At 41.3% G+C, this 22,562-nt stretch overlaps 1 protein-coding gene across 1 annotated transcript in view; it reads left to right on the forward strand.

Annotated features, from left to right (window-relative positions):
* Positions 1 to 7,243, forward strand: part of ASB7 (ankyrin repeat and SOCS box containing 7) — a 31,669-nt gene extending 24,426 nt beyond the window's left edge. The window contains exon 6 of the mRNA XM_032194892.1: positions 3,472 to 7,243. Within this exon, the coding sequence (XP_032050783.1) occupies positions 3,472 to 3,611 (140 nt within the window). The 3' untranslated portion in view covers positions 3,612 to 7,243. The remainder of the gene's footprint in view (positions 1 to 3,471) is intronic.
* Positions 7,244 to 22,562: the final 15,319 nt, after the last annotated feature.

Below are 22,562 nucleotides of genomic sequence, written 5' to 3' on the forward strand. Positions count from 1 at the left end.
ACTTCTCTTTTTTGTGTAGTTAATACTTTATTTTCTGTCCCCTTAAAGCTTGCAAAATAAATCTGCAGAAGTATCTAACTCATTTCTGTGAACACACGAGCAAATCCCAGCAGCTGCAGGTGTTTGCTGCCCGCTTACATAGCAGCCTTACAATAACCTGGCTGCTCCAGGATAGCAGCACTGCTGGGGCTGAGGTGTCCCTTGGACACTGGATCAAGAATTTTATTTATTTTTAAGGTGATTTGTTAGTGGAACTAGTTTTATGTCACACTTGCATAACCACGGTAATTAGGTCAATCTTACTGATTGTAGGGTTTTTTTATTTCTCTTTTCTATCTTATTTGTTTAAACAACTTTCCAAACTTGTGATGCAGGATATAACCAAAATTGTTGCTTTGTAATCTTTTTTAAACATAACTTTATTCAATACTTAACTTGCAGTACTTTGCCAAATTACTAATAACATTTTTCATTTGCCAAACTAAGGTTCACTGACGTTGGTCCGTAATCCTTTTTTTTTTTTTTTTTTCTTTTTCATTCAGATGCAATCAAGAATGAGTAAGTGTTCTAGACACCGTTTCTAATAAATCACAAATGCATTAATAACCCTGGAATTTGTAAGGCGTGACCTAAGACACTAACAGCCACTAGATGTAGTAACTGGTGCTTAACACTGGAAATGTCCATTGTTAACACATTCCCGGGAAATATTTTTAGGCTTATCAGGGGAAAATGTCATACATTTGATAATCGGGTCTTTTTGAATTAGCTGGTGACCAATTTCTTCTGGGTATTTTAAGTTGTCTGTTCTATTTTGCTCTCAAGAAATCCACAGGATGTTAATTAAAAAGCATTTGTTTCTGAAACCAGAAATCATTGTCTCATAGCTGTATTATTGTGTACTCTTATACAGAAAATACAGATTTATAGTCCTCTGTAGCCTCTAATGCTGCTGTTTGCAGTTAACTTCTGAGAACCCCGCTTTCATTCACATTTAATGTATTAGAACTCTTTCTTTATCACCATAAGGATTCCTCTGCTTGGTTTCTTACCAAAAATAACTTTTCCTCAAGCTTGAGCATTCATCTGTTGTCCAAATTGTATAAATCCATTCCTTTGAGTGGTGAAAAAAACACCAGTGGACAAAGTAATTACTGATCTGTATTGGAGCTAATTACATTTAGCTACTGTGGTGATAAGTATAATAAAAGTATTATAAACTGATACAAAAAAACTCCCAATTTTCATGCTCTCTAATTTCCAATCCAATTTCTTTAAAAACAGACTGAGACTATTTTCCTGCATTACTTCTGCTAGCTTACCTTGGATAATTTTAGTGCTTAAGATAAATCCAAGCGTATACCTGTCTGTCAGCCCATTTCTATAGAAAAACCCACACGGGGAAAGAAAGAGGGGAACTGCCTGTAAAGGGTAACTGAAACCATCTACAAAATGCCCGAAGTAGAAAACAGGAAATAGTTTTGTAATCTCTTTACTCTGTGCTTACCAGGAACATCTAATAAACCCGTAACGTCAAGGTCTATTTAGCCGAGAGGCTTATCGCTGACTAGGAGGAGGATGGAAGGGTCGGGGCTGCCATGCGTGCGGTGAAGGCTGAGATCAACCCTCTCGTCCCACCCCAACAGGTTTGGTGCCTGGTGATGCCTGGAGCCCCGACAGAAGGCATTCCTTGTTCCCCAACCACCTCCTCTAATTGGTGCCAGCTCAGAGCTAATTGGAAAGGTCCATCTAGCTTACTTAAATTGATTTCTGATGCTTTGTACTGCTTTTTAAAGACGTGATGGGTCAAACAGCTCAATAAAATCGCCATACTTTTCTCTGTGAAAGCAAGCACCGTCCTTTACCATTAACAATTATACAGGTAATAGGTTGCAGTAGGGTGCTCCACTGGTGACAGGTTATCTGGCTGTTGGCATAAACACCTGCCTCGTGTGTTGGGCCAAGCGTTGTGACTTGGGCAGTCATGAGGTGACATAGCTGCATAAGGCTCCTTCCTCACGCCGTGACGCAGTTAAGTCAGCGATCAAAACATCGACCTTGTGTTATTGGGGTAACTTCAAAAAAAGATGCAGTAGAATAAGAAAAAGGTACGAAGGCAGGCAGCTAGTTTGGGCAGAGGTTTGGAGTGGCTTCTGTTGGGGAAACTTTTAAATTAAGTAAATATCTTCAGCTTTTGAAAGAGATACCGAGCGTGAGTGGAGGATGGAGAATAATATAAAGGTATGTAACGTCGTGATTGGCGTGAGAACTATTATTTATTATTTTTTGTGTGACTTAAAGAATGCTAGGCACTCGACAAAGCGATCAGGAAGCAGATCTAAAATAAATAAAAGTACTTTGTAGTTTTCCAGCCAACGCCTCGTTATATTGTGAAATTTGTTGCCACAGGATGTTTTGGATACTGAAAGTATGAATGGGTTCAAAAAACATTAGACAGATTTACAGAGGGCATGCCATTCACAGCTATTAAAGACCCAGATCTGTGTGCAATCTCTGCTTCAGGAAGGCCTGGAGCCACTGGTGCTGAAAGCTAGAAGGGTACATTGGGACAGGATTTCTCAATGTCTCTTGTTCTGATCTTTTTTTTTTTTTTTTTCCTTCCCACTTCTTCCTTGGGATCCATTACTGGGTACACTGAGATGCAAGGCTAGATTAACCTTTCTTGTGTTATATTGCATGGGGGACCATTTTTCAAGGTGTTTGAGTTCTAACAGTTTCCTGAATAGAGTTTGAAAGGGAACCAGTTATTTTGGAAAATCCTTGCCAGAAATTCATGTTTGAGTGATGTCAGTAAAGCTTTTCCTCTGTAGACAGCGGTTAACTCATATTTTCATCTCGTTCTGTTTGACGAGGTTGCGGTTGCATCCAAAGCCTAAAGGCTTTGTCTTTTCATTAAAAGGAAAAAAGCAGCCTTTAACTCTGCCACGCGATCCTTGAATAACTTTTGTAAGCCTTGCTCTCTAAGGGGGCTGCCTCTTCCTGCTGCAGTCAAACGGAGAAGTTTTTGTCTTCGTGTCTGAAGAGAAGCAAGAGTGAAGTTCTTGTTTTTGTTTATTTCCCCAGGTGATACAGGGGTAGAGAAAAACGCACAAAAAGTTAAATAGATTAGTAATGCTGTTCTGCAAACACTTGAGCATATGCTGCCACCTCAGGGGAATCCTCACGTGGATAATGTCACTTTACACTGACATCAGTAAAATTATATGCATGTAAATGTCAGTGCTTTTAGGATGCATCCCTTAATTTCACTGAATTATTGTTCATTAGAAAGGTACTAATTTCCACCTTTTTTTTTTGGTAATTTTTTCCATCCCTCTGCCTATGCCCTTTCCTTCTTCCTCTCAGAAAACAGCAAACGTCTGTGATTTTACTGAGTAAATGATCTCTTAAAGTCTCTTAAAGTTTAAAATGTGATCATTTTACTTTTGTGTGTTCCTTTTGTCTTTTCAGGACAGCCCAGAAACTTGCAAGATCTATGCCGAATTAAAATCCGACAGTGTATAGGCCTTCAAAACCTAAAACTACTTGATGAACTACCCATTGCCAAGGTCATGAAAGACTACTTAAAACACAAATTTGATGATATCTGATATCCATGAAGAGAAGAACTCTGAGCAAGATTAGTTATATTCCAGATACTGAAGAGGCTTGTTGCCTTGCACAAAGTATATCCTATGCAAATTCTGATTTTTCTGTGAAGTCAGAAGGCAGGTATACACTTCCTTGGGTTTTTTATACCACACGCTAGAAGGTCTTAATTTTTGGTTTCTTGGTCCAAGTTTACAAGGTCCAAGCTTTCTATACGATATTACATTTTAAAAGTTGCTGTTGGGTTTTCATTTGTTTGTTTTCACATTAAGTGTGCGGACTTGCGGTGGGGATGGAATGTAGCCTCTCAAGGGAAGTGATTGGTTGGAATTGGCATGCTGAGCAATTATTCAACAAAGAGTTCGGAAATCAAGGCGCCGGTCCTGCAAAGGGATACCGAGAGAGACCTTCGGAGCCCTGTTGTCTGTTGGAGCTACCAGGGTGGATGTGTTTGCAGGATAGAGGGAAGAGTTGATAATCAATGTGTCATTGGGTACTGTATGAATATAATTTGGAAATTAAAAAAAAAAAAAAGGAAAAAAATGCAGTCACCCTATTCAATTTGAGGGTCTATACATTGGCTCTTTTATTTTATTCTCTTCCTTATTACTGTAGTTTGGATGCCCATAAAATTCAGGCCCTCTTCTTTCCTGACATTCCCTGTAAAACGGGCGGCTGTTTGTAAGTCTGTTTTTAGCAGTGACAGTACACTACAAAGAGGCATGGCCTCTGTATTTTTTACATTAACTTAAGGGTAAACAAAGTTAGATTTTTGAAGCCAATGTATTCTGTTCCTCATACAGTGCCTCCTGTGCAATAATCTTTCTGATGTATTTTCCCTTTATGTGTGATTTTTTTTTCCTCCCCCCACTATTCCTCATTTAGTCTCAGTGCATTATTTGTGAGAATAGGAACTGCTGCCTCACTGTAGTGTTGACGTGACATTACTAAAACGATGGTGGCAGTTGCTGTTCGTTATTAATCCCTGAATTTCATGAATGTATAACCTGCTTTATTTCACTTTCAGTTGAAATTTTATCTACGGGTTCTCAGCCAAATTGTGTCCATTTAAAAAAGAAGAAATTGGCCAAGCCCCTTCGATTTTAAAGGCAGTGGTGGATTTTGTTGTTATTGCTCTGAAATTCAATTTGTTTAAGGTTAGAGAGTGGGAAGTGCACGTAAGCGTTAAGTTGCGTCTTATATGTGCACAAACAAGAAAACACCCCCCTTCATATTGGAAACTTAAATTTTGCAAACATCGTGTGGTTTCCTATTAATCCGAAAACAGCAACTGAAAGGAGTACTGCAATTCGGCTACTGAATGTGTTTTTCATATTAGGTATTGAAAAGATCTGTTAAAGAGCTTTGTTTCTGACCATAAAAAATGAAGTTCTCACTATCAAAAAAAAAAAAAAAAAAAAAAAGATTGGGCCAAAAATTGCAGTTGTTTCACTCTCTTTATTTTCAAGGGATTATGGAGTCATCATAAGGTTCTTGCCAGTGTCTTCTACTTTTGTTTTGCCATCCGACTGACTCCAGAAGGGCCCCTCTGATACCAGGAGTGCTTTTATACCAATTATACCAATGGAAGCGGGAAGGTGGAAGGAACAATGGTGGCTTTTAATTTTAACACTGTCACTTTCAAAGTATTTAGTATTAAAAAAATATATTAAAAAAAAAAAAAAAAGCAAGAGAAGCAGGTATACTCATTTAACTATGCTAGTTCCTTTTAATATCTTACAGCCCTCAGTTGCAGTTCCTTGAGCATGAACGTTATCACTGATAATGGCTGCACCCGGGACTATGGCAAGCAGTTGTCTCCCTGTTGTGCCTGACCTTGCCTCAGGTTTCCTAGCGAAAATAAGTGATTTTGGAGATTCGTGGCTCAGAGGATTGGCGGTGGGATGTTGAACCTTTTTATCTCCAACTTGCATCGGTTCAAGTCCAGCCTGCTCGAGCAGTGACTAAAAGTAAACGTGAGCAGTGGCCACCTCTGGGCAGTAGAGCTTGATGATGCTCCTGCAGACGACGTGTGATGGTGGTGGCACTGTCATGGAGACAAACTGAGCGTGTGGCTGAGGTGTGTGCATGAGCCCGGGTGCATGAGGAGTCCTCCAGCTTTTCCCGAAGCAGGAAGGGTCGGCCCTTAGGATCTTTAAGCTCTGAGACATGATGGAAGTTAAGAACTGGCAGATTTGAAGCATGAATCTTTGCTTTTGTGACATGAGATCAGAACCTTAAAACTGCTTTTTTTCCTTTAAATACTTAGCATTGTTCACTACACTTGTAAGTTGGTCTAAACCAATATCCTTCCCCGTTGAATTTTTACAGTAATATTTTCTAAGGTAATCTAGAGTATATTTTAGTTGCGATCTATATTAAGGCAAATTATTTGTTCTGTCTGTTGCTGTGACTGAAGAAAATTATGGAAGACTTTGTTGGTAACAAGAGTGCTATTTAATGAAGAAATGTGTAATTCCATTATTTATTGTTTGAGGTTTGTTTTTTGGTTATTTCTTTTAAGTAACTGACACCTAAAGGGAACACACATACACTTCAGGCCAGTAAAAAGCCTTTCTTTTGAATTCATTTTCATCTTATCCTCTTTCCCCTCCCCAAGGTGGGAGGGAAGCCCTCATGTCTTATGCTAAGCCATCTCTTGCAGCTGGTTTCCCTGATTTTGATTCAGTGAAGCACTGCAGCACGTGTATTTCTGAACCTCCTGATAGTTCTGCTCGCTATCTTAAGTTATACATGTGCCCAAGTAAAGTATGATTATTCATTGTTAATCCTACCCAAATTTCAGTAATGTGGAATCTGTTCTTTTTTATTATTTTAAATATTATGCACAAATAATTTGAGGAAGAAAATGGATTTTTTTTTTCATTTGGACTAGAATGTGGAAAAAGAAGTGCATAACAGTTTTGTTGTGTAGCCTAGTTCCATTACCATAAAATTCACAGTTGAACACTTTTATTAAACCTTTAAAAATTGGCAAATACACCAAAGAATCAATATGAGGAAAAGACTCTGATCATTAACAAACTGCAAACCTCATCCTTTAAAACAAAGCGGAAAGTTTTTGTAAATATTTATGTTTATAAATGTACAGCAGAGTAAGAGTGTTTTTTAGATTATTTAATTACCATATTTCTAAACTATTTACATTATAGACAATACTTGTTAGTTTGAAAAGCTCTTGAGTGTTTTTTTGTTTGTTTGTTTTGTTTTTTTGTTTTATAAATTCATTATCACTTATGCTTGGAATAACTTTGGCTTCCTTGGGATAGCACGGAAAACTCATTTTTTTGGCTCTAGTTGGCGATAGTAGGAGAACACATCTGGACAAACTCATCAGAAAAATACCCTGAGGCAAAAGAGAATATGTAGCATGTTTACCAGGGTGGACCTGGACTAGCTGAAAGATTTGGGATCCTAACGTTCTCAGTTAAATCTGTCCAGAGCCCCCAGTGATGTTGTAACAAGCAACTCCCAACCTTCCCACAAGTCCAGCTTCCATGCAACTCTGTGTTATCAATATCACGATGTATTTTGTTCTTCCTTTGCAATGTAAGCTTTTGCTTTGGGTCAATTCGAATTTTAAGAAGAAAAAAAAAAAGTTGAATCTGGTTAAAACATTTTTTTTGTTTTATGTTCTGTTTGTTTCCAATGTAATGTTTTAATAACACGATACCACTTTACACATTTTCTCTCAATGTTTGTCTGTCTCTTCTACTCCTTTTCCCATCTCCGGTGCACGTGATTCTGCTAATGCATTTGGTACTCAAATTTGCCCCCTCGAGTAGGAGTTCAGATGTACATTTTACCAGTAAATCAGAGAATAAAACTCACTCTGCGCTCTAGGGCTGGGTTTCAGAAGGGGGAACAAGCTAGCCTCTAGTTATGAATAGCTGGGTTTTCCCTGCTCCGATTCCAGTGCAACCACTTCAAGGTCTTCCAAAAGTTTCACCTTTCCTTCTCAAGTTCATAGGCTGACTAAAATACATAAATGGACCAAATAGAGGTCGCATTTTGCAGATGAATCTGTTTTGTGTCTTATTTACTAATAAAAGTTGAATAAGGGGCCTCTACGTGGATATTCCTGGCACGTAAATAGGAACTGGAAGCAATTGGCTTCAGTCATGAGAGTGATGTATAAGCTAAAGTTGCAGTCAAGTTTTGAACCCTAAAAATCTGGAGAAGGAGCAGCCTAGACTTAAAAACATAAGCATTACAGCTAAAGGGGGAGAGAGGGGGAGATGTTTTCCATTGCCCAGTAGCAAACTATGCAAACATCGCTGGAGTACGTAAGCTGTGCAACCAACAGTTGTGTTTAGAACTGTTGATGATAGTTGCTAACAGACTGGTCACTGGTGTATTTACTAAATGCTGTTAAAGAATTCGTTCCTGTTTATGTATCGTATTTCCTGTTTGAGTGTTCACTTGTTAAGTTTAAAACAATTAATGACTAATGTTACTACTTTAAAAAAAATTTACAAGCTGCTGACAAATGATGTTGTTTAGAGCATACAATTTTACTAGGTATTGGTGTAAGTACGTGATAAGGACATATACATATTTCAGATGGCAAAAGGCTTTTTTACCATAATGGGTAACAAAGCTTTTGCTTTTCTGAGAGCAGAAGTGATGGAGCTGATGAAAATGAGCAAAGATCTTGGAGGTGTGTTCCACCCTGGCTCTGCCATGCGTTTCCCCAGACAGCCTGGGCTGAAGAATTTAACTTCTTTGCTCTAGTCTCTCCCCTCTGCTTGGGTTGGGGCTACCACAATGTCAAAGGCTTTAGAAAATTCTCTGAGACTGGAATAATATTGAAAGGCTGAAGTTGTTCTTTTCCCGTATCACTAGCATATTGAACCTTTTCTGTCTAATTCTACTTCTTGACTTAAGTTATTAACCAAAGTATAGCTCAAGATGTTATTTAATCTCATGACAATAAGAAACAAACCAGATATATGCATTGCCTTACGAAACCATGCTACCAGGAATTCCTCAGCCAGTGCATTCTCCAGGGATCCACAACGTGCAGCTGGAGCAGCAAAAAGTTGGGATCGAAAGCTGCATTGACTTTTATTGGGAAATCTCCAGCTGTCTAGCGAAGAAATCAGAACTCCAGCTGTTTCCTCCACATCTGGGATCTCTAGTGCTGCTGACTGCTCTTTGTGAGGTCCCAGGTAAGTTTTGAACACTTACATTAAAGGATTGTTCTTATGCTTGCAAGAAGGATGTGTGACACATCTACAGAGGGTACTTTTAAAGGGTCTGAAGGTATCCCTGTACCTTCTCTTCTGCCCCATTTTTTATATAGTGACATTTGTGTAGTCTTACAACAAGTGTGTTTAAGAGCTACAGATGCTACAGAGTACGGTTTTTCCCCCAGATTTTTACTCAGTCTATTGCAATGTTTCATAGCTATCAACATCCATGAAGTATTCCTCAAAGGTCTGGAAAAGGTGAGTGAAAAGCAAGCTTACAGTCAGTACATTATACAGGGGTAAATGCTGTTATGAGAAAATTTAAGTCTAAAAATGACTGATGTACAGCAAGGAGCACCTATTTTTTGTTAAAGACCACAACATTGGCCATAACTCTTCTGTTCAGACTTGCAGAAATGAGTTTCTTTGCAGTCTTACTATTATCTAAATATATAAATATTAATATATCAATATTAATAGTTAAGTATACCAGATTATCATCTTCTCTGTCACTTCCATTAACTCCTGTTACCAAATTCTGTCCTCATTTCTGACTTATACCATGGTAACTCAATGACGCTGGTTGTTACTTCACATTTAAGATAGTGTAAAAGAGCAAATAATTCATTTGGATAGCCAGTTCTCAGTCCTGTTTCTTGTCTGATGGCCTAGTGACGGGAGTACTTAAAATTCTGTTAATGCAGCCTGCACTCACAATGCATTTGGAGTACTAGGTTGCAAATTTGTTTAGCATCTTGTTGGCTGCAACAATTAGAGCTGATTAATACGTCTGAGCCTAAAGTGAGGCTGTGAAAAGTTGCATGTCTGTCCTTTTCAGTTCTAAGCCAATTCTTTGTGGTTTTTAGGTTCTCCTCTGTTATTACCTGACTGTAGTGTTTGCATGGGATAACAAATTTAGATTCGGTTTGCTCCAGTGCTTGATTTTAAACAACAGAGCATGGGCAGTTGGATGGCATGGGAAATGTGACTTCCAAGCTGCTTGACCAGAGATTCATCCCCTAGCTATCTGGATACAGTTCACCTTGTAACAGGTCATAATATTGCTGTTAGGAAGTGAAAACAAATTTTTAGAGAGCAATCCATCTGAAAATAGCGACTGGGATGTTTGGTAGAGAGATGAGATTGAGATGTGGGATTGTGTGTGAGAGAGCAGAAAATGTTCCTTCTGATCTTACAGAAATGTCTGGTATGGGGCTTGTTGGGAGTTTGAATGCCCTTAATATAAAGTAATCTGCATCAGTATTTGAGTCTGTTCCCTCTCTGCTTTGTGTAAGCTATTTAATGATTAGTGAGCCAGAAAAAAATTGTGTTTTCTTATGTTTCAAGCACCCTCCTGACTTTGATTTCAGGTTCCCTCTCTGAACCAGGCAGAGCAATTAAGGATGGGGATTTGAACTAATGTTCCCACCTCTTAGAGCTGTGATTGCAGGGTTATAAAATTGTGCCAAAGAGAGGGAACACCGACCAACACTCCTACAGTCTCTGAGGCTGACCCTGCGAAGTCACTGAAAGCAGCAACCCAACTAAGTGGCACTCACCCTAATGTCTCTTACACATGTGAGCGAAGACCTGATGTTTGCGGGGGCTTTTTTTGACCCTACTTATCTTAGATTACAGATAACTTAGACCTCTTCTGCCTCCCTGAGCACCTGGCCACAGGCTCTGGTGGCATTTGTCTCTTGTCTTTGATACTGGTGCTGGGCTTCTCCTCCTTGTCACAGCTTCGTTTCCACACCAGGTCGCTGAGGAGGGCAGGGAACGAGGCCTCCCTCGCTCTGAAGGATCCTAGCAGGCGGATCACGTTGCAGGAAGGATGTGGGAAAGGAATTGTTGCCACAATGTTGGGATACTGTGGCTGGAGCATGTTGGTCTTAATGCTGTCCCCTCTGTCCTCTGTCTCTCTCAGGCATTAGTTGCCTATTGTCAGCCTGCCCTGCACCATTTCCTCATGGCATGAAGGCACAGCTGCTGGAAATGAAAGGTGATGAGGAAGAGGAGGCTGTGGGGCTGATGATAAAGGTGGCAGTGACCATTGGCGTGTGGTGGCTGGAGGGAGGCTCGTGCCTTTGTCACAGGGTGGCTGAGCTGCTATTGATCTGTTGTCAATGTAAGTGAAAAATCAGAGAGTGCTAGTTCTCGTGATACTGCTGATGACTATATGACTTGGTTTTTATTTTATTTTAATCTGCTTACTTGGCTGAAGAATCAATACTTTTCCTTCTTTTATAACCACAATATCTTACCTAACATTTTCATTGACTCTGCTGTCAGTGTTTCATCCTGGATTCTTCACGGATTCATCACCGATTTGTCCTGTGTTGTCGTAAGACCTGAGCATGCTTAGCAAACTTCTTACTCATCACCGTCAGTGACAATTTTAATGGATCAAACTCTCTAATGGAACAAAGAAATCTTTATTGACATATCTGCATAATGAGTGCTATATTCTATACCTGTGCTTCTGGTTGGTTCTTATCCCAGTAAATGAAATTATTTGTCTTTCCTTGAGTCTCATTGTGTGTTAGCAGCCAGTATTAGAACACTTCAAGCAGTTCTAAATGAGACTTTCTTTGAATAGTGATCCAGATATGGACAATTCCAGTGTTATCTGGTAAATGGTTCAGGTAGCCTCTGCTGCTAATTGATTCTTGTGCTTTGCGTTTTCTTCTTCTCCCCAGGCTTAGGTATAATGCTGATCATTTTTCCCCTCAAGCCATTTTGCCAGAGTTTTCTAAAATCTACCATTTGGAGCAAAGAAAAACTCCACTGAATGTGAATTGCTTTCAAAATTCACTGGCCTACCTTCTGTCTTGGTAAGAGAACAGCTTTTACTGAGAGCAGCCCCTGTGTTTTCAAGGGCGTTTTTGTCTGCCTCTACATTCTGCCCAGATGTTCAGTGTCTTAACTGGTACTTTTTTAATTTGTAGCTATCTTGTCAATAAAGCATCTTTTTATCAAATGCATGCAGTGCAACAGTTATTAGTTATATACGTATATACAGCTGAGCTTGCTGGCTTTGAGTATTTCCTGTGCTTCATAAATACTTATATAATCTGTTATGCAGGCTCAGCTGTTCTTAATTCTAATGTGATTCATATCGTGCTTAGAAATTTGACATTCTTGGCTTGTCAGAAATATTAATATATGTTAGTGCCGTATCTATTGAAAATTGACATGTTTTTTGCCGTGCTTTAATTTTCACTTCTTTATATTGCAGCATTCCACATTGAGCAACACGGCATTGTTTGCTTTTAAATTTCCCTCTCTCCCTCGGTCTTGAGAAACCAGAAATAATTAGATTATATCTTTCTCTTGGCTTGCAGAGTTTTCACTTGTAATGAATTATGCCATGCAAAACTGTATCCCTCCAGTGAGAATTTGGTTGTCATTGTTATGAGCTACATCTGGACTGGATAATTCTTTGTACTTTGCACTACAAAGACTTTTTGCCTATGGCTTGGCGTCAGAAATTGTACCTCGTCAGCAAGTAGGGATAACTCCTTCCTCTAGCAAGAGTGCCACGCTTAACCCCCTCAGGCTTTTCTGCTGTGGGCAGAGCTGTTACATGGACACGAACGTGGCTCTGGAGCTCCAGAGATGCAGCTGAACCTCCTGGCCAAGGCAGAGCCCCTTCAAGACTTCCACCAAGTAACCTTCTAGCCTGTGCTTCAACCTCCTGGGCATTAAATGGTACATGCCTTGGGATTTATTTCTGAACAGTACCAGTGGTTGAAGCTGGTATAGCCTTGACTCTTCGTTTATAGAGAGATGAAAGTATTACGGGAATGCTCCTGTGGACAGGTCCCCCCCTTCTCCACTGGGTCACGGGCACCAGAAGGGTAATTCTGGCTTCTGTCTACTTGAGCCAAATAATCTGTCCCAATAACTGAATGAAAATTTATCTTCAGAAGTAATTTGAATGCACCTTAAAGGCCCATATGATGGCAAATCAAAACCCTTTACTGTTAAGCCGTTTCTGTGTTTAATTATCCTACCAGAGAGGAACTGAAGCTTTTGTTTCCAGGTTGATTCTTTCAGCTGGGAAGTAATGAATGTTTCTGTCTCTCTGTAAAGTCTTTCATCTTGATGATATCATGTTCTTGTATAATCATTGGGGTAGTAACAGATTACTGTTCAGACTTCCTCTTTAGAATGAGACTTAGAGTTTCTCTCTCTTACTCCCCATATGATTTTTGTTCTCATCATACTTTATGTCATGCTCTTTATTGAACATTTGCATGGTGCGGAGCCACCACTTCCTTACTGAGGCTGTTTGATTCCGACAAGACTTTATAAAAACAAACCTTGTTTGGACAATTCTCGTATTTGTGAAGTAATGAAGAAGCAATGCCCTTCAGTTTCCCAGAAAAGAAAGCTAAAATCTTGTGGGTTTTGCTGGTTTTTGTTTGTTACCCACCCCCCCAAGTCTGCTTGGTCAAGAGAGCATCAAGCACTCAAAGCAGAAGTGCCCCTGTGTGCAGAAACTTGGAAGCTGCTCTAATTGCTCACTCCTAAAATATTTCCTTACATAAGAGCCATACTCAGAGCTGGTGCTGGAAGAAATACTCTCATTGAAGCATAAAGGTGGACTGGTCTTGAATTTAAATAGCATTTAAGTGCAACCTTTTTCTGCCCATGCAGAAGGAAATGGACAGGTTGCTTTTGAAGTCTCATTTTTCTTCTTTGTTTCCTGTCCTCATCCATTTCTTCTCCCATCCTTTTCCAAAATGTATTACAGCAAACAGTGAAGTCAACTATTCTGACAAAGAAAAAAAAAAAAAAAAAAAAACTTTGAATTAAAATCCTGTATTTCTGTGTTGTGTATACTTTCTTGAAACTTAGTTTTTTTTTTTATTAGAGTGTAAATGAAGTCCAGGTATGGCCCCACAATCTGCTGCTGATTTCTGTAGTGTGATTGCTTGTAAAGACAGGAGATAAGCTGCTGCTTAGTCAAGTTTCCTTGACTCATCCGTCTTACCAGAACATACTGCAGCATAGATACGTCACATTTTAAGTAGCGTTTATTCTCAAAGTAGCTAGTCACAGCTGCCTTTTATTCCTGCAGCACACAGATGTGAGGTTACAGTACAGAGCTCCCCCAGAATGATGTATTGCTATCATGACCTTGACTTCTGCTCTTACGGAGGCTCACGGCCATAAAAATCACTTTGTTCAAGAGCAGTGGCTGTAACAAATAAGCTTAGCTAAACCATCACTTTTTCACTTTTACTGATTTCACTCTTCTGCTTTATGACAGAGGTTAATACAGAGAATTAGATTTCAGTGACATTGTTTAAACCTCTTTATCCTTGTCTAATTAAACTGAATGCTTTAAAGATGATTCATGTTGCTTGACGCCCTTGCATCTAAATACTCTTTTAGTTAGAAAGTAAAGGAGAGGTGTAGACCAGAAATTCCAATCAGCTTTCAATTCAATGATTGAGAGAATTATTGTTGGTTTCTTTTGTTTTTAAACTTTCACTAGGAAGCATTATGCTTTTCCAGTATCTGTTGTGATGTTAGCCAGATCCTGGATAGGCAGATTCCCAGCTGGAGTTGGCAGATGTGTTCAAGTGACTGTTTCTGTGACTTCTTTGTACTCATCAAAGTTTTCATTCAATAACTAGCTTTAGCTGCTTGTTCAAGCTCCTAGCAATTTAATAATTTAGGAAGTTCCTAGGATATCTGTTGTCTTTGTGGGGGTTTTGTGTTGCGCTTTTTTTTTTTTTTTTTGTCAAACTCAATATCAGTGCCGTTGTTAACTTCCAGTACTTACACCTCCACGCACAGCCCAGCAAAGCTTCCCTCCTCACCCTTTTCTGAAAGCCAAGCATATTTTACTCCTGTGGATTCGGTACTGCAGAGCAGACACCCCTTTGATGCGCCACCCAGCAGGGGTTGTCGGTAGGACCCAGGACTAGGCACCACCTTCCCTCGTCCCCATCTCCCCACGCATCCAGCCTCCTGGTTGGGGAGCTGTGCTGTGTGCTGCTTCAGAAGCCCCAGGGAGGGGGATCAGGGCTGCGTGACGCCCCATGTAAAGTTTCTCTCATCGTAGGATAGTTGTGGTCTTGCGGCACATTCTTTCACTTTTTATCAGCTCAGTCAACACGGAGACACTGAAACGAAAGATTTCTGTCGTAGTATGAATGCTTCTCAAGCTACCAGGGCTTACTCAGTTTTGCATAAGACTTTGGGTACTGCCTCTTCCCGAAGGTGTTGTGTGAGTAACGAAGGCAGGGCTGAAAGGGACTCTGGTTTCCCCTCCTCCTCACTGCAGGAGTTCATGATATAAAGAGCACAGTACTTCGGCGATATTTGTTTCTGTTTCTGCATGTGGGCTTTTCACAATACTGTGGTCAGGAAGATGACAAGATAAAGGATGACTAATTTAAATTTCCTCCCTCTTTTGGAAGAGGAATAACCCCCTTTTCTGATTATATTTCCTCTCCCCTCTGTTGGAAATGTTGACTCAGAAATCCATCACAAAAGAAGTAAATTCATTTGAGTTTCTATTGAACCTTGAAAAGCTGCTTTTATGAAGTTCTTTTTGGAGACTTTCAACAGCGGGCCTTTGACAAGAGCAAAGACAGAACTGAAACTCCCAGTCCCAATCCTCCAGTGTCAGTGGCTTGCCCTTGGCTCTTGTGCCCTATTGCAGATGGAAAATGAGACCATTACTCATTCTTGGGGGTATGATGTGTGATCCGACTCCTCAATAGCTGTTATAGTAAGAATCTGCCATACAAGGAAAAATTACTGTTAGCTGATTGAATAAAATGCCAACAGAAATCTGCTTTGCTTTGTTCGGAGGTGAGAGAAAAAAGAATAGGCTGATGAATGGGATGGCTTCCTTCACCATCATTTCTCTTTACAAAATTTCTTGTCAGAATTTGTGCGTTCAGCCTTCATTTTTGAAAGCATGTGGAGTGGTGATCATATGCATTCAGAACAACTTGGGTTTTTTTGGGACAGCGTAAGTCAGGAGAACAAAAGCCTCCAAGAGATATCAGTTTGTAGTCACATGCTGCATGTGTTTCAAGAGCAAAATGGTTGTCCTACATCTGCAGCATGGTGTGGAAAAGGTGCATGGTGCTGAAAATGAGAACAGCAGTTTTATAACTGCAGTAGGAATATGGAATAGGTACCTGTGCCTGAACTGAACTGTCATTGATTGCAATATTGGGCTTTTTATGCCAAAAGAAGACATGGTTGCCCTTGTAAAAAGTTAACATTTAAGTTATCGGATTAGCAAGAATTTTTCAGAATTTGATATAAATCAAGATATGTGTTCTTGCTCTGAAGAGGCTGCGTGGTCCATCCTAGCCTTGCTAGCCTGATCCCTGCTGCCTTCACCCTTCCCATGCAAAAGCAAAACCTTCCTCTGAACACCTAAAAATGAAAAGCCCTTTCTGCATTTTTCACCTCCTATAGGGTAATCGGAGGCCTCTAGATGGTTAAAAATATAAGTGCATCAAACCAAGTCCTGCTTGTTAAGCAATAATAATTGACGGAGATGAGATTAGGAGCAGGCTCAGGCCCTGCTTACCCCTGGAGGAGTGATTCAGTGCAGAAGAACACAATTGGCGCATTGTGGCTGTAGTTGGGCAAGATAGACTTTTAAATAAATAAGCTTCCTCTGGTTAGCTATAACACTGAGCTGCTTCTTTCAATGCTGGCTTGTGCACTGCTGTCACGCAGGGCAGCCTGCCTGCCTGCAGCCTCTGTTGGATGTACATTGTATGGATTGCACAAGATGTTCAGACTTTGATCTTACAAGTCCTTCTCCTGACCTATAGCTGATACCAACAGGTTTTGTTCAGGTAATGTGGCTCGAGATGAGGTGGCAAGTCTTTATTTTGTCTCTTTTTTGATTGATTGACTTGTTTTGAAAGAGAAATTTTAAAGAACAACATGATGTGGCCGTAAAAAGATGCCCACCTGATTGTGGACGTGAGTTATAGGGCTCCAGGACTCAATTTTCACCAGAAAAGGTAAATCTCTGAACTTCCAAACATGTCTGAGGTCAGGCTGTCATGTTAGTAAATCAAGTTTCTGTGGTGGCTGCTCAGATACAGAGCTAACTATGTTTTTTAAAAGATGTTTTAGGTAGTCAAAAAATAATCTCAGATGATCGATCTGCTTTGTGTAACAACTGGTTATGTGTTTCTTGGGTTTTACCAGTTCTCAAAGTAACAGGTGGAAATAGAAAAGCAAATAACAGAAGTAAAATGAGGCCATGACTTTTTCTTACATCAACATTTGAGCTTATTTCAGAAGGGTTAAAATCTGACAAACATCTGTGCTTGTCCCTAGCTGTAAACCAGTCTGAACTCACAAAACTCAGCACTCGAGGTCTCCAGTCGCTGCAGCTTGCTTATCTGGCCAAAAACCTGACATTTCTATGACCGAAAATACTCAGTCCATTAAAAACAGAGGGGGCAGGGGAGGCTTTGCAGAGAATTTTCAGGCAGGGTCATTTGGGGCATTTTTGAGGGAGCTGTTTTGGCGGATCTCGGCATTGCACAAAGCGAGGAGCCTGTCGGAGGCCTGGGAGGTGGTGCTGGGCTGCAGCCACGGTCCTCGTCCTCACAGAGGCCATGAATATTTCACCGCAGCTTGCTTGTTGTTGTGCAAGGGTGCAAATGTGCATGCCTAGTATTTAAAGATGTATAATCTCCATAATGAAGCATGCTCTCAGCACTCCATTTTAATTTGAACATTTGCGTTCTCAGTTCTGCCTCGCAGCTCCTGGAGCCCAGAGCTGTGTATTTACAACAGCTTTTTGAGGCCTAAGGGCTTTGCCCTCAAACCACCATTTCTTATTGAGGGTTTCTAATGCTTCTTTTGAATACAGGCACAGTGGTTAATGAATTGTTCCCTGCCTGACTTTACTTCGGGCGGTTATTTGCATCCACTCTCTTTGTAATAACAGAATTAAAGGGCGTGTTAAAAAGACTTATGAGCAGCAAATGAAGCAACGAGCAAAGAAGTCCTGTTTGTATGCAAATGCTGGAAGTGCTTTGTCATGTTCTGGGATCTATCAGCTCCCTCGACACTTCCAAAACTCCAGCCCCATCAATCCTCTGTGCTGAGGCTTTAAGCCAAGGCCTGGTGAGGTCGCTGGGTCTCCCCATCGCCACCACTGGGCTCTGGGCTTGGGTCTGAGGCAGGAGAGACATCAGAGGCTACAGGCCACTCCGATTTCACCTGGAGCTTCCCTATATTAGGAAGGCTTTTTGTCTTCTGCTGATAAAAACAAGTTACGAGTGCCAAGGAGTAGCCAAATTTTGGAAAGTTTTGCATTATTGTCTGTGTTGGCCACTGTCTTGATCTAATGACCTCAGTAGCTGCAAGCATTGAGCCTGCAGTGCCTGTGTGACGGAGCCAGCCTCTAGCTGGAGCTGGAAGAGATTAACAGTTTTTGTAGCCTCTGGCAAAAGGAGAGGACAGGAAGCATGTTGACCAGCGTGCCAAAGCTCAGTTTCCTTCTGAGTATACAAGTCTGTTGGGCTCGCAGTGAAGTTATCCCTCAGGACTGATTTCAGGAGGTGATTTCCAGCCCTGTCCCTCGTGCCTGTGGTGTCTGGTGGAAGCTGTGAGAGCCCTGGGTGTAATCCCTCTGTTCTTCAGCAGGGACAGGCTGGAGAGCTTCCAAACGATGTCCCGTCGGTGCTGTTACGTTTTTATCACGAGAAACGGCAAGGTGCTGTAGTGCTGGGAGGAACGAGTGAAATCTGCATTGGCTTTATGTGGCTGTTGAGCTGCTCCACTGACTCTAATAAGCTGCTTTGCATTATAGGACAGGCAGATCACTATCTCAAGAGATCACCGCAGTTTGGCTCATTTTCCTTGAGCTAGATAAGCAGGAAGGACAGTCCCTGATGGGAGGAGAAGGAGCGAGGAGACATGTGTCATGTGCAACCTGGAAGACTTGCCTATGAGCTTGACTTGCCTCCATCCAGGGAAGGAAGCTGATGCTAATGGCTCTGCATGAGATAACAAATTATACTCAAGCATGTGTTTTCTGTATTCATTACAACATGTCATGGGGGGTGGGGGGACAGGATGTATAGTGTGCGCTTATTTCTGGAGCCTCAGGAGAGCTGCCCAGATGTTGAAAAGAAGCAAGGAAGAGAGTTGGAGATAAAGGAGAAGGACCTCCAGGGTGGGACTGTAAAAGCTGATCCAGAATAGGAGTCATTGTGTTTTGCTCTCCGTCACACCAGCTGGCTTCAAGTGGCAAGGGAGCGTTCCAGATAAGCTGTGGACAGTAGGAGCATAAATAAGGAACTCGTTCCAAAAGGTTGAAATAAAAAAGCTGAAGGATGCAGTACACCCATAAATAATTATTTAAACGAGCTCTCTTTAAAACAGCTGCTGGGTAAATTGTCCTAACGTGAGCCTTAGGTGTGGTGTGAAATATGGTGATAGTCTGCTGTTTGTTGATAGTTGTTGTGCAGTAATCTTAAACAGGACGTTTAAAGAAACACCCTTGTAATCGCATTGCCATATGTAGCTGTGCGCCTGAGATGTTTCTAATCCATGTGGTTAGCTGTCAGAGGCTGCGTTAGTGACTGATGTAACTCGGTATGCTTGATCGCTGTGTGCTCAGAGCATATGGTTTTGAATGAATTATCCCTTTCCAGTCCTTCCCCAAAGGCTTTCCCGGGACTTTCCTCCTGCTCTGCAGAGCTTTGCTGTGGCAAATGGCAGCGGTTTCAGGCTGAAGTGGCCTGAGGTGCAGCTGACCCGCTGGGGTTGCCTGATGATGATGTTTCTGTTCTTCTCTTCACTCTGGTGTAGTTCTGCCCTATTTTAATTTAACCTCTGGTCCTGCTAAACCCAAAGTTCAGGATCTCATCCATTGCCTGAGCATGGAGAGCGTTCTTGCTGTAATGGAAGAGCATGCTTTGCTTCCCCACCATTTCTTGTCATTTTGTGTGTTTGCAAGAACCCAGATGCTGCTGCTTTTACTAGGTAATGAAAGCCCAGAACATTTTTTTTTCTTGTTGAGTAATAATGCATTTTAATTGTCCTGAATTTAGCATGCATAGACTCTCATTATTTATTCCCCTCCCAAGACACTGTAACCCTGTGGGATAAGTTAAAAACCCCTCCCCTGTTCTGTCTGATCTGTTCCCATGTCCTTCATTTCCTTGACTTTCTCACCACTGGATTTTCAGAACAAAGTTGAAAATCCTTTTGCATGAAACCCCTTTTGCCTCTCACTTGCATCGTCCCTGCAGAAAATTTGCACCCTGGAAAACGCCTGTGACTTGTGTCAGCTACCCGCTATCCAGGCTGTGAGATGAAAAAGTGAGCTTTGCAAAACATAATTGCAGAGACTTTTGAGTGTGCTATAGGATGTTTGGTGCATCACCCAGGTCTCTTGATGCTCTCGAGTTGACTGTGTCTGTTGCAGTATGGTCACAGTCATGATCTTCTGAGCATTTAGGCAAGGCAGTTTACCTTAAATAGTTGTGAGAAGAAGAAACAAGCCCCAAATTTTTGTTTTTCTCCCTGAATCTTGCCTGAAGTTAGCACAATAGAGCTGTAATTAGCAGATGTCTGTGCAATGAAGCTCATGTTGCAACTGATCTCTTGAAATAGTGAGATGGATAGACTTGTCCCATCAGTCAGACAGAGTGGGGGACCACAGCCCTTCCCAGTGTCCCAAAGAAGGGCAGTGTTTGTCCTTCCTTTCCTTATAAGAGGGTGAAGATGATCTGTAGGGGTACATATTGATGTCTTCAGCTAAATACTTGAAAATAGCAGAATTTGATCCAAGCTGTCGTAACTTCTTGCATCTGCTCATGTTGGAGTCAAGTGGGTGGACAAGAGAGTAAACAGCAGAGAGCTGTGAAGATCGGGACGATGGGCAGTGCAGCGCAGCTGACAGATAATGGGATGATATCATCCATTTCCTGGAAAATGAGAGGATTCTGGCCAAAGCATTCCAGACCCCGAGTGCTCAAATGAGCTGGAGAGTTCTTGGAATATTTTAAACAGAAGTTTCAGTCGTCCAGGTGTAACATGATTAAGGATGAGTAACTTCATGGCAAGATGTGACTCAAGATCAAGATTTCTGGTAACTTTTTGCTAAGCAGCAATAAAAACTATAGGCAAGGAAGGTGGGGGTAGTAACAGTTATGATCAAGATTTGGGGAAAACAATGTGTGGTCATTAAGTGGCTTAATGTTCCTCACTTTGCAAGTGAGGAGCGTTGTCCAAGCTGTGTTACCATCAAACACAAGAATGTTTAGGCTTAGATTTTTATTTTTCCTCTATAAATCAGGAAATGGAGGTGTTGAAACAGACAAGTTCAGTAAGGGAGGGGAAGATGAGGAAACTGGGGGCAGAACATGCACATCTGAGAGGTGATCTGAAAGGAGACTGCGCTGGTGAGCTTTTGGAAAGGGTGACTGCTGCGTTGTGCATAATGGAGAAAGGTCAGTTACCTTCTGTCGGTTTCTTGTTTGCAAGCTGCTTGATTTCAAACTTAAAATGAAGCAAAAACTGGACAGAGAATTTGTACATCTACTTCACTGGCAGTAAAGGTAAGGAAAGCACACCACAGGGTTTCATACCTTGGGGTGGGAGCAGATGTAAACACACACCTGCTTTTTTGAGATCCTCTACTGAAAGAGACTAGGAAAAGAAAAAGGCTTATTGAGGTAAAAATAATGCACAATGTCAGCATAAACACCAACAGCTACAAGTGAACCTAGTAACGCATCTGGTGTTTTTCCATGAGTCCTCAAAGCATAAAAATAAGCTGGGGCTGCAGTCCATGCTTCATCCAGCTGCTGAAATGAAGGTGCAGGTACATTAAGATAGAAGGTGCCCGTCTGGGCTGCTAATAGGTTATTGTGTTTACAAGGATCTTCAGAAGATAAACACACATGACATGTCTCATCCTAATTGTATTCTGTGCTTAGCATATCTGGCAACCGCAAGCTAATCTTTTTTTCACCCTTTTAAGATCAGTTGGCCAACAGCGAGCACCCAATTATCTGGATGCCGGCTGTTCTGATGGCGTGTTTACACACTGTCTCCTGTGCGTAGATGTTTAATGTGGGTGGATGGGGGACAGGGAGGATAGAGAGCTGGCTGGGACTAAGGACAAGTCATCCTCTGTCTACCAGAGAGCCAACACATTCCTGAAAGCGGAGCCCTGTGATCCGTATTGTGCATCGGGGTCTTCTGGAAGTCAAAGTCCCAAAGGAAAGGCGACTGCACACGGGAGGATCCCGTTGGTGTGTTTAGCAGTGGGATCCCAGCTTTTCTGGGAATGGCAGGTACACGCAGTGAGCTCTGCTTCCAGCTGTGTTTAGGATAATGTAGGTGCTGCAGGTGTAAGGGAACCGATGGGGGGATGTTCATGGTATGAGGTGGAAGCAGGAGAACATTCTGAGAAGCAATAAGGAAACATGACAAAAGTCTTGAAGACCGAAGTAAATAATGGTCATTTGCCCTAAAACTGGTGGTGGTCAGGAATAAGATCTGGTGATGTATGCTGAACGTGAACTATATTCCTGTAAACTGTGGCTGGATGAGCCCTGCAATGAGAGGGCTCCAGAGAGCACAGCTGCTGATCACGGCGTGTAAGCATGGGGGACAGACCGTGATTTTTGAGCTTAAAATCAGTCTTTTGCAAAACTCTAAAACTAATCCTTCATGTCAGGCAATGGCTTAATACACTTTAATCACCTTGTA

The sequence above is a fragment of the Aythya fuligula genome, chromosome 11, assembly GCF_009819795.1.
Source record: "Aythya fuligula isolate bAytFul2 chromosome 11, bAytFul2.pri, whole genome shotgun sequence".
Lineage (NCBI taxonomy): Eukaryota > Metazoa > Chordata > Aves > Anseriformes > Anatidae > Aythya > Aythya fuligula.